At 36.7% G+C, this 14,450-nt stretch overlaps 1 protein-coding gene across 6 annotated transcripts in view; it reads right to left on the reverse strand.

Annotated features, from left to right (window-relative positions):
* Positions 1 to 14,450, reverse strand: part of LOC100914588 (phosphatidylcholine translocator ABCB4) — a 106,646-nt gene that overhangs the window by 53,655 nt on the left and 38,541 nt on the right. For 5 of the 6 annotated variants that reach the window (XR_004229797.1, XM_031939939.1, XM_031939940.1 and 2 more), the window contains 5 exons: positions 14,028 to 14,219; positions 13,455 to 13,626; positions 8,607 to 8,731; positions 4,996 to 5,167; positions 2,177 to 2,290 (listed from right to left, as the gene is read on the reverse strand). Coding sequence is in view for 5 of the 6 variants with exons in the window: in XM_031939939.1 (XP_031795799.1) it covers positions 2,177 to 2,290; positions 4,996 to 5,167; positions 8,607 to 8,731; positions 13,455 to 13,626; positions 14,028 to 14,219 (775 nt within the window). In the remaining variant the exon portion in view is untranslated. Of the gene's footprint in view, positions 1 to 2,176; positions 2,291 to 4,995; positions 5,168 to 8,606; positions 8,732 to 13,454; positions 13,627 to 14,027; positions 14,220 to 14,450 lie in introns of those variants that run through there. The other variant, XM_031939943.1, reaches the window with a different exon arrangement.

Here is a 14,450-nt window from a genome sequence, read left to right on the forward strand (position 1 = left end):
ATAAAGGGGATAGAGTTGATAGTTTTAAGGTTCCCTCAAGCTCTAAATCAACAATTTTTATAATCAACAATTATATAGAATACAAAACTGTAAAAACCATTCTTAGCTTACTATCTATATTTTTTTAAAAGGCTGTGGTTTGGGCTTCAAGCAAAAATCTAGTTCCCATGGGGATAATGAGATTTTTGTTGTTGTTTCAGGGGTTATGCATTTGATCATCAAAATTTAAAAATGCCAAGTCCCTCTTCCTGTGTGTGTGTGTGTGTGTGTGTGTGTATCTGTCTTTCTGTGTCTCTGTTTCTCTTTCTCTCTTTCTTTCTCTATCTCTGTTTCGCTTTCTCTGTCTGTCTTTGGACCCTTTTCATCATGACAAAATATTGGAAATTGAGGGGATGCCCATCTCCTGGGGCAGAACAAGTTGTGTTATATGAATGTAATATAACACTACTGTACATTGAGAAATGATGAACAGGCAAATTTGAGAAAAACCAAAAGACTTCTATGAATACTGATACAAAGTGAAACAAGTAAAAACAGGAAAGCATTGTACATAGTATTGGCAACATTGGCAACATTGTGTGACAATCAACTATCACTGACTCAGCTCTTTTCAGAGACATAATGATCCAAGACAAGTACAAAGGACTCATAAAAGAAAATGCTATCCACAACCAGATAAAAAACTGATGGACTCAAAATGTAGATTGAAACATTTTTTCCACTTAATTCTTTCTTCTGCTTTTTTCTCTTTTGATCTGTTTCTTCTTTTACAACTGTGACTAAGATAGAAATGTTTTACATGGTAGCATATGTATAAATTAAATCAAACTCGCCTATCCTCTTCAGTAAAAGGGGAGGAGAGAGATGAAAGGAGAAAGAAAAGTTTGGAACTCAAAATATTGTAAAAATGAATACTAAAATCTTTTTAATATGTAGGGGAGGGGAATAAAATGCTATTTACAAAAAATAAAAATGAAATAAAATCTAGGCCTGGAATTTCTGTAATTAATTATCAAAATTAATGTTTCAATTCATGAACTGACTTCATTCCTATAAACACAATTACATCTTAGCACATTAAGTTTTCATAGGCATATAGCCAGATCAACTCAATCACTCTAGGCATTCTATAATCATGTTAATCACATGATGAAAAATATGTATTGGTCAGCAGGAAATCACAGTAACAAGTCTGATCACAATCTGGTTTTGATTTTGAAGTTGTTGTTATTTTCCAGGTGTAACCACCCAAGGCAAGTGGAGAGCTGGTTAGAAACCCCCTGGGATTAGCAGTCATTCTCAAAGTTTAAGGCCGAATTGACACATATATAATTACAAATTAATAGTTCATGTAACAGCTAATATTTTTATAGTGCTTTAAAGTTAACAAAGCATTTTATGTACATTATTTAATTTGATTTTTTTTTAAAGAATGTGAGGTAGGGACTATTATTATTCTGATTCTACAGATCATGAAACTGAAGTTCAGAGAGGTTAATGAATCTTCCATGATCTATTAGCTAGTTAGTACCTAATGCAGGATCTGAATTCAAGTCTTCTCAATTTTAAGTCTAGCACTATTCACTGCTGCAATTTGGATCCTTAGAGAAATGAGGGAAAGAAAGGAATAAGCATTTATGAAGTGTCTATTATGTGCCAAATACTGTCCTAATTATATGAATATTATCTCACTTGATCTTTACATCAACTTTGAGAGGTAACTGCTATTATTATCCCATTTGGAGATAAAGTTGGGGAAAATGAGGTAAACAGAAATGTAAGTGATTTGCTCAGGTTACCCAGCTAGTAAGTGTCTGAGGTCAAATTCAAACTCAGAACTTACCAACTTCAGGCCTGCATCCTATCCCCTTTGCCACCAGCTACTTCTTTAAAACATTGAACTTGGAGAAAACTCAAACTGTAACAATGAATATCCCTGTTGTACCTATTGGTGGTCAAAGGTTAGTCTAAATATACTATTTAAAACAGGAGAATCACTGTGATGTTAAAGATGTCTTCTAATTACAAAGTTTCAAATAAACAAAGACACCATTCCTTTTACCCACAACTGAGAAAAGTTGACTCAGTCCATTTTACAAATACACCCTTAAACTCGACTTAATTTGCCAATCCTTAAAGCATTTTTTTTTATATTTTAAGAAAACATTTGACTTACGTTATCAATGATATCAAAGATTGCATAGGCTGCTCCTCTGGCATTAGCAAATGAATCAATGCATGGTGCAGCCTGTCCAACACTGAAAGCTCCTATCAATATCGAAAAAAAGACCTATGGAGAAGACAGCAGGAGAAAAATGTGATGGTCAATTTTAGGCTCACTATGTCTAAACCCACTGAGTAAACCCCACCCAGCTGCATTATTCTGAAGAAATGTTGGGGTTTGGGAAAAGGCAAAGTTAAACAGAATTTCTCAAAGTTAGTACTTTATAACTTGTCATATTTCATTTTCCTAACATATATATAATATATAATTTGTTTTATTTTATTTTTACAGCTCAACAAATAAACCTCAAACATAACTTTTTGTTGCTACTCTCCCAGACTAATGTAAGGTCAGATTTTCAATTCATTCAATCTAAGGCTAAGTCTAAAGGCAAACTTCTTACATAGTTTATCTCCTTGGACCTCAATTTCCTCATCTGTAAAATGAGGTGGTTGGACTCCTAAAGTCTGTCACCTTTACATTTTGGATCTTATGGATTTATTAATTGTTCCCTAATGATTTTTTTTTGCTCTGTAGTACTACAGGAGATTCTACAGATACAGGAATACAGGAACAGACCAAGCATGATCCATGGCAAACCAACAAAGAGGTTTGGTTTGCAAAATTCTCTTGCAAAAAAGCACATTTTGAAATCATTATTTTGCTGAACACTTTAGGACTGAGACTAAACATATTAAGATACTCCCATGCAGATATACTATGTAGGGAGCCCTTGGACTGTTGTCTAAGTACAACCAAACATTTCACTTTTTAACTTGAATTTGTATTTTTTTCCTCAAATAAATTAATGTCATTCAGGAATGTCCAGGAGATGGTACTAAGAGTTTTGATTCTTATTTTATTTAACCTGCTTGTCGAAAGTAGAAATAAGATATATATGTCCTCATAGAATTTGATGCTAGGAGAGAGAGCCTAAAGCACAGTCTACTTAATTCCCCTCCTCCCCCAATTTGGCCTTTATTAAGGCCCAAAGAGTTAAGTGATTTGTCCAAATTTGCACAGATAGTGATTAGCAGAGCCAAGGTTTGAACTCTGACTTGAAATCCAGTACTCTACCCATTATACCACACTGTTCAGTACAATGATCATGGTTCAGAATGAGAATTCTGAGTTACTGGGAAAAAAGTTTTATTATATTTAATTAACCCTGCTCAAGGAACAAAGAAATCAGGCAGTCTTTTATTTTTTGTAAAAAAAGATTTCTATGTAAAATATTTACAATTAACATTTTGGGTGCTTAATTGGATGAAGCCTCAGCTATACAGAAATCTCAGCTATCAGAACAATACATTTCTCAAGGATTTTAGGTAGCTGAAATTTTACTATATGTAAATAAGTTTAACATTTTCCCAATACTATGACATATTTAACAATAATCATAATCATATTCATCAGGATGACATCAGGACCCTGGCCAGACTGGGGAATTAGACAAGAAAACAAGTAGATTTTGCAGCTTCTAATTTCTTCTCCCAGCAGAGTCTTGTGTATTCTGAGAACATATGACTGTCTCCTGAGACACATCCAGAAAGCTCATTGGTTGAAAAAGATGATGATCTAGATACTGTTCCCTTGTTTCACAGCCCTCAAAGCTCAGCCATGAGGCAGGAGCATTAAAATGCTGAATTTGGCAGCAGATTTCAATGGGTTTGCTATGTTGGATTCAACTAATCTGATCCCAGTTCTTATTTCATTCGGCCTTAAACTATTTCCTAAACTTGATCACAGCCCCAGCAAGTCCTAATATCCATTTCCTTTCAGCGAGTTCTTCTCTATCCTGACAGGTTACAACTTCCTTCTTGTCTCAGTCCAAGCCCAGCTTTCTACTGATGATTAAATTTAGAAATTATCTTAGTCAATCCCCTTCTCAAATTATTTCACATCAGATGGTGCCCATCTGATCAAGCACTAGTCTGCCCCTCTCTGTTCCTTTTCTAAGAATTTATTTTAATTTTTAATTTTTGAACTTCAATATCAAATAAATCAGGCCTTTCCTTATACAAAACAGAATTGAAAAAGAACTGAACACAAAACAATAAAGGCTTATTAAAAAGTTTGCTACTAGCTCTCTGTCCATTAACCCTCAGTATTGCCTCCTGTCTGCCTGCCCCGATCAAAATTTGGAGCTGTGGATTTTGGTGAAGCCTAGAAACTAATCTACCATCAGCAAGATAAGTGCTGGGAATTATGTGTTATTCATTCACTCAATAAATATTTATTGAGCATCTACTTTTTGCAAGATATCAAGTTGTGTACTAAAAAAGTAATGACTTGCCCTGATCCAGACACTCTTTCTTTTTAATTAATAATAAACCTTCTTACTGCCTTTTATTTTATAACACAGGCATTTCTAAATTTACTTCCCTCCACTCCACTCAATGAGGTTGCCTTCATAACAATATAAAACAGTGGTAAGCAAAACTATCTGGCCTGGTGACCATGTTTGATGGTGCTTAGAATATAGGTTTTTCTACTGAAATCATCCCCAGTCTCATGCCAAGGGCCCCGTTAAGTAGAGTGGTATGCATCTTGGAGAGAGCTAGCTGGGGTTATGGAGCTATTGGTTGCCAAAGATAAGAGGGGGAAAATGGTCCATATAATGGTAGAAATTGAAACCTTAAAGTCAAAAGACCAGGAGAGCAAGGAGGAAGAAATAAAAACTTTATGAAGGGGGGAAATAAAGATGAGCAGGAGAATGAATAAGTAATATGCTCAGATTTTCCATGGATATTATGTGAATATCTACTTACTGTAAGTGCGTTTCCAATAGTATATTCCTTGGATATGACTAGAGTAGATCCATACCAGAAAGCCAGTGCATAGGATGCATATATTAACAGGAAGGCAATGCCCATAGAAATGTTTGCTGAAATAGCTTTCTTTATTCCAATCTTTTTTGCATTTTCTAAATGTCTCTGATACCTAATAGAAATTGAAGAGGGGAAAAAAGTTAGAATGAAAATGAGATTGTGTATTCTGAATCATCTTCAGATCTAAGAAGCCAGAGGGTCTAAGGATCCAAATCACCAAATCACTAGAATAGTTCAGTACACTCAATTAAAACTGTTCAAATGTGGAATGACCAGGATCAGAATGAAAGCTCTGTACTAGACTAGACCCACCTCTCTTGGCCCATAACATTATTCTTGGGGCAATTCCAGAAACTGCCTTCAACAAATGGACTCAAGTCTTCTCCTCTATTCCTTTTTTCAGGCTGCTGCTTTCGAGGGACAAATTCATCATAATATAGAATAATGTAAAGATAGGGGAGATGATGCCAACTTAGGCCCTGAAATCCTAATGTTATTGTGCAAACTTAAAGAGTTAAAGACATAAAAAACAAAAAAAAATTAAAAAGAGTTAAAGACGTAACAACCCAATTTCTTCCTGCAGTGAAAAGGAATTTTCACTTTACATTAAATAGCACCACAAAGAAACCTTTTCAATATTACTGTGTGGTCTTTATGCCAGGCTTGACAAGATAATCATAAGAATGGATATTACTTTTGAAATCCTGGTGGGGATTAAGAAGGAGGGCTCCTACTCTTGAATTTTTTGTGTTTGGTTTGATTTTTTTTTTTAATTTACAACCACTGGATCAGCAAATAGAGATGCATTGTATTCCTTGTTTTGGGAAATGGGGAAGGTAGAGGGAGATGGAAAATTTTCTATTTCTTATGACTAGAATTAAATATTGAAAAATCCAGAACATATGATTCTTGGAAAGAAAAGGCAGGCGAGAAGAGAAAAACACCCATTTACAATCACAAGATGGAGAAAGTGATTGCTACTCAAATACTGCTATTATGAATCTAGACTGACCAAATATTACTATTATGAATCTGGACTGACCATGTACTAATTTCATGTAAATAATAATCTACCCTAAAGTGTCAAGATAAATTATAATGTAGACCAGAGATTTAAAATATTTGATATATATAATTTTGTTGGGAGTAGGAAGAGCTTTGGAGTAAAATAGGAATCAAGGGACCTTAATCTAATTTGATCACTGATTCTTTCTGGGTTTCAGTTTCCTCAGTTGTCAAATAAAGGGAGTGGACTAGATTCATTCTCATCTATTGAGAATTACATCCCTACTATGCACTGTGAACTCTGCTGGAGGGACAAAGACAAATACTAAACAGTCCTAGATCTCAGATAGTTTATATTCTATTGTTGTATGATCTCTAAGATCAATGATCTCTAAGAGTTTTTCTGGATCCAAAATCTCATCATCACCCACATTCTTTATCCTATGAGGATCACTTTCTTGGTTTTTCATTGAAATAAGATCTCTTGGAACAGAACAAACTAGCGTATAATTCTTCCACAGAAAACAGCTGAATACATTCTTACATAGTATTGTCTTAGAAAGCTGCGAGGGACAGTGCGCTTCAAATGTCAGAATATATCAGAAGCAGAATGAATCAGAAGCAGATCTCTTGAACCCCCAGACTGGCTTCCTATTCATGTGTAACATATTAATGTAATCTGGCCTTCTTTGCTTAGGATGCTGAGCCTGAATCTCACAAGGGTAACTATGGTTCAGTAATTCAAGCTTCATCCTTCCACATTTGCTGCTGTGCTTACCAGCACTTCCAGTAAGATCTAATATCAGCAGACAGCCTGCGTAAGCATCCCAACCCGAGGGGTGGATGTTCCATTACTGCAGTCATTTTGGCTACTTGCTTACAAGGACTAAAGGAGGCAGCAGTGATTACCCTGACCTCATGTGGTCCAAATGAAAGTCAGAGTAGTTTGAGGAGAATATTGTGCTCAGAGAAGCAGCAGCAAAAAAAAAAAAAAAAAAGAGGTTAGAGAATACTGAAGATGTGAAACAGGTGGATGTTAAGGAACAGGAAGGAAGGAAAGAAAAATGGAAATAAAGATTTACACAGGCAGTCAGATGCATCTTTTATACACATCCTTCCTATGATAGTTTATGTTCGCCAAGAGATTTCAAACATTCAGTGTAATTTTTTCTTGTCTCTGGAAGGCTCCCTGATATACTGTAAAGTTACAAAAGAAGTCCTTCCCTTACAATCCCCTGCTGACCTACTCAATCGGAGTAGGTGGGAGTCCTCCAGGTCTAGGTAGAGAATTTCTATAACAGAATCTGTAGCCCAGGGTAGAGAATTTCTGAAACAATCCGCAGACCATAAGGATGGCCAGTTTTAATGCTCTTTCTGAATATTTTGGAGGGTACTGCTAGAAAGGGAAATGAGGAGTAATCAGGAATCTTTGTACCACCCCTGGAAAATCCCCATGAAGTGTTTAAGGATTCACAGATGAGACAGTATGAAAAAACTCACACTTCTGCACCTTGAATTTCTAACAAATGGAATCACATTTTAAATACATTAGACTGTGCTTAGTATTTGAAGGGAACCCTGGATTCATTTCGTCTGTAAAGCAGAAGGTTTTTATTCAGCATGAATCACCTGCTGCCCTCCACTCCCCAATCTAGATGAGAAGGAGGGTGGTAAAGTGAACAAGAGGACTATATTTGGAGTTGGGAGCCCTGGGTTTTAATGCTTGCTCTAACAACTGTGCGACTCCCTGCAAGTCACTGCTGCTACCTGAGGAGTTAGGCTTCTTTTCTGTAAAATGTAATATTTCTTTGTACTGTCTAGCTCCCTTGTGAGCCAGGGAAACCGTGCTTGATATTTTCATAAAAACTATGGATTCATAGGCTCAAAGTCCTAGATCTGTAAGGGACCTTAGAGGAGATATAATCCAACATTGCACTTTGCAGATGGGGGGAACTGAGGCCCAGAAAAGCCCAGTAGTAATACACTAAGTGGAGGAACTAGGATTGAGTTGGGGTACTCTGACTTCAATGTTTTCCATTATACTTATGAATATCTAGGTTTTGGTTGATTGGATAGTGCAGTAGATAGAATACTAGACCAAGAGCCAGGAGCCTTGGATTCAAGTCTGGCTTTAGACACTTCGTAGTTGTGTGATCCTGGGAAAGTCACTTCTGTCTGACTTAGTTTCCTCTACTGTAAAATGAAGATAATAATAGCATAGTAGGTTGCTCTTAGGGTTGTTATGTGGCTTGAGGAAATAAAATCTTTCATTGGCCCATAGTTGTGAGGATCAAACAAGATAATATTTGTGAAGTGCTTTGCACTTTGTGCTAAGGCACTTAGGAGGAATTTTATAAATGCTTGCTCCCTTGTCTTCCCCTTCCTTTGAAAGCATGTTATTGGTCATTCATTAGAACTACAAGGATGCTACCTAGATACATCAGTGGAGAAAAGATTGCCATTAGAAATAACCAGCTCTCTCCTCTTCCCCCCCAAAAAAGGCCCATCAAATTCACCTAATTATATTGCCCAAAGAAAATCCTGACCTTTCAAGTTCTTTGTTTTGTCCCCCGAAGGCTATCACAGTCTTGATGGCAGACAGTGCCTCCTCTGCCACTGCGCCAGCCTTAGCATAGGCTGCTAATTCTTTGTCACTAAATGCAGACAGTATCTGGAATGACAATAAAACCCAGACATTCATCTTCTTTGAATTTAGGAAAAATTGAAGAGATACTTTCATCAAATGAAGTTAACTTCTTCCTTTTCTTAGTCTGATCACTACTTCTTGGGCAGATCAGAAGAGAGGAGTGTGTTAGAAATGGGTTAGACCATTGATAAGAGAAGGAATAAATTGAAGAGATACTTTCATTAACTGAAGTTAACTTTTTCTTTCTCTTAATCTGATCACTACCCCAGTGTTTCTTGGGCAGATCAAGAGAGAGGAATACATTAGAAATGGGTTAGACTGTTGATAAAAGAAGGAATAAAAAAAATTCATGCAGTTTTTTTTCTTTCAGAATTGATAATTAAAGTTAGATTGATGAGGGTTCTTATCCAGAAGCATTAGACCAGTCATTAAATGTTTTTGTTATTTTTTACACTACTGCTGACTCAGTCCAGTACAGGAGATTATTGTAGACACAACTGCATCTTCCTCATCCTTCCCCTTCCATCCTTTAAATCTGCTCAGAAAGAAGGTCCTAAGTCCAGGGGTCCTCAAACTTTTTAAATAGGGGGCCAGTTCACTGTCCCTCAGACTGTTGGAGGGCTGGACTATAGTAAAAACAAAAACTTTGTTTTGTGGGCCTTTAAATAAAGAAACTTCACAGCCCTGGGTGAGGGGGATAATCGTCCTCAGCTGCTGCATCTGGCCCGCGGGCGTAGTTTGAGGACCCCTGACCTATTGGTTTTACTGAAGAGCCAGTGGGATATTGGGTGTGTTGGGGGAAGTGTTGGGCTAAAATCCTAAATGAAATTTTGTCTTGCCACCTCAAAAGTAAAGAAGCTTCCAGTTGGGTCCCCGTGAGACCTTGCTCCCAAGCCTCCGTTGTGCTTATGGTCTTGACATGCTTTATTGAAGAGTCAAATACTTGTTTAGAAGAAACTGAAGAGGGCAGGCCAACAATTATCTGATCCGATGATCTTACAAACGTGGCCTCAATTTTAACGGCACAGGAAAACTTAGTGACAAAAGAACTGTAAGAGAAATTATCTTTACAGATTATCTTTCACTGAATTTTTTTTGTTTCACCTATCCAAATCTCCCTAGCATTCCCCACCATCCCTCAGGACAGTAAAACTCAATAACTAATTGTACCTCATTTTTCTTTTATTACAAATAATAATGATAATGATTGCTAACTAGGACAGTAAAACTCCATAATTGATTTCACTTCCTTTTTCCTTTATTGTGAATTAGAATGATGATAAATTGTTGACCTAGAACAGTGAAGCTCAATTTTTCATCTCTATTTTTCCTATTATGAATAACAATGATAATAATTGCTAATATAAAGAGGAAGCACAGTTTACAGATAAATTGTCAGAATCAGTAATATTAAGAATTGGTTGTAGAGGCTACAGCCAATTTATTAATGTAAACAGCTTATGTATTAATTTATTGCTGTGGGGGCAGCTAGATAGGACAATAGATACAGCACTAGCTCTGAAGTCAGGAGGACCTGAGTTCAAATGTGACCTCAGACACTTAACACTTACTAGCTGTGTGAGCCTGGGCAAGGCACTTAACCTCAATTGCTTCACACAAAAACAAACCATAAAAATATTGCTGGGCAAAATGGCATTTATTATATTATTCTAAAATCCTTCCCCTCCCAAATGTTAACTCCTCCTTGGGTTTTTTGTTTGTTTGTTTAGCATATATACTGTATTTAGCATACATTTGTGAGATATGGCGGCTAAAAAGTCAGTTTCACAGATCAAAAAGCCTTATATTGTATTTACATACATTTTTACCATATTTAACATGTATTGAATTATTTGCCATTTAGGAGAGGGAAAATTGGAACACAAGCTTTTGCAAGGGTCAATGGTGAAAAACTATCCTTGCATATATTTTGAAAATAAAAAGCTTCAATAAAAAAAGTTTAAAAAAAAGATCAAAAGGCCTGAGTTCAAATCCTACCAGGGACATACACTGGCTCTGAGACCAGAGGGCAGATCATTTAACCCCTAAGTATCCCAGGCATCTATGACTATAAATCATAGAGTAGGTACTTTGGTGAAGGGACTGCCTCTCTATGATTTTCTACTCCCAAAACAAAAAGAATAACACTACGCCAGTCCAAAAACCAAACCAAACCAAAACAAAACAAAAACCCAAAAGAAATATTGTTTTTACTTTTGTGTGAACGTCTTGGTCACTTCCTTTACCCCCAAATAAAATGTAAGCGCTTTGATAATGGGACTTCTTTTCTGTATCTGTTTATGCTTCTAATAGACAGCTGAATGTCCAGTATTTAGTAGGCACTGAATAACTTGCTGAATTGAACTATTAAACTGACATAAGTGCTAAGAAAATATAATAAAAACTTTATAAAATTTTTAAAATTTATTTTTATTGGATGATTTGCCAAGTACCAAAATGAATGATGGACATTTACATTTTGTAAGAAAAATCTATTTCCATAACTGGTTTAGCTAAAATCAATTCAATAATGTATTATAAAGAAGAATTTAAAAATACCTCAAAGGGCCAAATGTCTCAACTCATGTAATATATTTGTACATATTATTGATAAGATAAAACTTTATTTCAAAGTAAAATTATAACATCTGCTTATAATTATATTTAAAGGTCATTAACATAAATAGGAGAAATTACAGTAAGAGTTTTTAAATGGCATTATAAGGACAAAATTAAATGGTTTTGTCCATCTCTAAATCATTTACCAAGGTATTGTGTGATAACATCATAAATATAAGTTAAATTGAATGGATGACAATTTATTTTAAGAAATTCTGATTTGGAAGAAAAATTTCTTTTTTATTAGATATGACCTATGAAATTTTGAAATAGGGTAAATCTAGCACCACCTAGACATGGTTTCATAAAAAGGCATATATGAGCTGTCAAAAACAGCAGTCATTTATATTGTGACATAGGACTTGTGAAATATATAAGTATGCTCCTCTTCCAGTTCTAATGGAGGTGCTTTTCCCTCCCCATTCTTCACTTTAGTGTAGGAATATATATTTTTTGACTGCTTCCTATCACCTTAGAAGATTCACTCTTGTATCACGGACTGCTGATCCAGAATTTGGGAATATCCTAAAGTTAGAATCCCTGCCCCTCAGATCTCTTACTCCAGACTCATACAGCTTTCTCCACCCTGCAGAGTGAGTTGGGGTGGGAGGGAAGTTGCCCTTTCCCTCCTCTTCACTTTCTCCCCTTCCCTGCCACTGGTCCCACAAACTGAAAGCTCCTGGTCATGTAATTAAGCTTGTGTCTAAGATGCAACTGTCTTTTCTTGATTATGTCTTCTTTCCTTTATTTTTCTTTTGGGAGGCAATTGGAGTTAAGTGATTTGCCCAGGATCACATAGGTCTTCAGCACAGAGTCTCATATGGGATAGGATCATATCATGTCCTTCTGATTCTAGGGCTGGTGCTCTATCCACTGCACCATCTTAGCTGCCTTCTTTCCTAAAACAAACAAGTGGTAACCTCATCCTAGACAAAGGCTTTTCTAGAAGGCCATGAGTTCACAGCTTGTGAACCTGGCGGTGGGAGGGGGGGCAGTGGGAGAAGGATATCTCCTCTCCTCCATTCTCCAGAGCTTAGAGAGTTGTATGATGTCAACAAGTGAGAGAGGCTTGAAGAATTGAGTATATTCTTGGCATTCTGGATCTGTAAAATTAAGCCATTCTTAGAACTGTCAGAAGGCACTCAGAGGTTATGTATTATTTTTTGACCAGGTCAAAGAGGCCACTCTTTGCCTCAATTGCTGTCTACCCTTAATCACTGTATGAGTGCAGCCTCAGTCAAAGTAAGACCTGTTGAAGACTCAGCTTAAAAAGGCCAAGGTCTCCTATTGCTCCAGAGCCATCTCCAGTCAACCTGATCTATATCTAGCCACTGGACCCAGATGTCTCTGAAGGAGAAAGAGGCAGGTGACTTTGCCCAGCCCTCCCTCACTTAAAAACAATTCACTTTCATGTCAGGGCATCACGTCCCTGATAGCATGGTCCTCTTTGAGAACAATAACAATCCTGCTCTGAAATGGAGAGATCAGGAACCATCCATCGTGCATCTCCAAGGGAGTGCTAGCTTATTTGTTCCTTAAAACAACTTTGTGATTTTGGTACTGTAGATCTTATTTTGGGGGCAACTGGATAGTGAAATGATAAGAGCACAGGGGCCTGGAGTCAAGAAAGCCTGGATTCAAATCCAGTATCAGATGATTACTAGCTGTGCAACCCTGGGCAAGGCCCAACATTTATTTGTCTTAGTCTCCTTAACTATAAAATGGGGATAATAATAACACCTACCTCCCAGGCTTATTGTGAGGACTGAATGAAACAATAACTGTAAAGTACATTGTAGGCACTATCTAAATATTAGTTATCATCATCATCATCATCATCATCATTACTATAAAATCTTATTTTACAAATGTGGAAACAAATTCAGATATATCTAGGGAGTTTATTCTTTATCATACAGTTAGCAAGTATGAGGTAGAGAAGTGTAACCTGAGTCACACCTGAATCCAACTCCAACACCAAATTTTCCAATTATGTTGCTCCAGTGCCTGGTATATGGAACACACTAATGTTTGTGGAACTGAATTGAATTACAGAGAAAAACCTACTGAGCAGAGTTCTCCCAAGTGTCAGAGAGCTGATGCCTAAAGGTCCATCCGTTTTGCCTACCTTTGCCCAGACAGCCGCAGAAAGTCCCAGGATAGGGCTGATGGCCATAATCACAAGTGTTAGCTTCCATCCTCTTATGAACCCCACTATGAATCCTGCAAAAAATGTTGCCACTGCTTGAAAGAACATTCCAACCTTGTCACCAATTCCTTCACTGATTTTGGAGATGTCACTAAAAAAAGAATCACACTTGAGTGGTTATGGTCATGGCGTTCTCAGTGGAAAGGTACAGTGCAAACTAACAGATGCATAAGCAGATGCATTGAACACAAATACAGTTAGACCAGTGGAAGGCACATCACCATTCTTGAGCCCTGTGAAGACTTTTGTCTGACCCTCAGAGGAGAAGTCAAGTTGAAACTGGGCCCTTTAATTAACAACAGGCAGTAGCTTGGGATGGCCAAAAGGAAGATGTCTGATTATTGTATGTTTGACCTCCAGGTATAGTATAGCCTTAAAGTGAGACCTTTCATTTTTAAAAAATACTTATTTTCACGTAATTTTGTCCATCTCCTTAAGAAAAAAAAAGACATTTTTCCAAATACATAATAAAGGATGTAGCAAAATACTTACTCCGTGAGGCGTGTGTTGAGTTCTGTGGTATCATTGATATCAAACCACCCTATTTCCTGTCGGAGAACAGCATGAAAAAATTTTTGCCTAATTTTTTTAATTTGCCGGCCAGCAGCTAAGGTCCAGAAGGAAACCTGAATGTAAGCAGCTATTAGAACACCTCCTCCCAATCCTGAATAATAATAGGCATATCTGAAAAACAGAAAAAAACAAGAATGACAATAAAAACAACTGATATCTCTAGAGCATATTAGATTTTGCAAACTACATTACAAAGATTATATCACTGGAACTTCATGAGCACTCTGTGAAATAGATGCTATTATCCCCATTTTGCAGATGAGGAAAACTGAGGCTGTGGAGAGGTTAAATGTCTTGTCACACAGCTAGTAAACATCTGAATTGGGATGCAAAGACAACTTT

Source organism: Sarcophilus harrisii, chromosome 5 (assembly GCF_902635505.1).
Source record: "Sarcophilus harrisii chromosome 5, mSarHar1.11, whole genome shotgun sequence".
Lineage (NCBI taxonomy): Eukaryota > Metazoa > Chordata > Mammalia > Dasyuromorphia > Dasyuridae > Sarcophilus > Sarcophilus harrisii.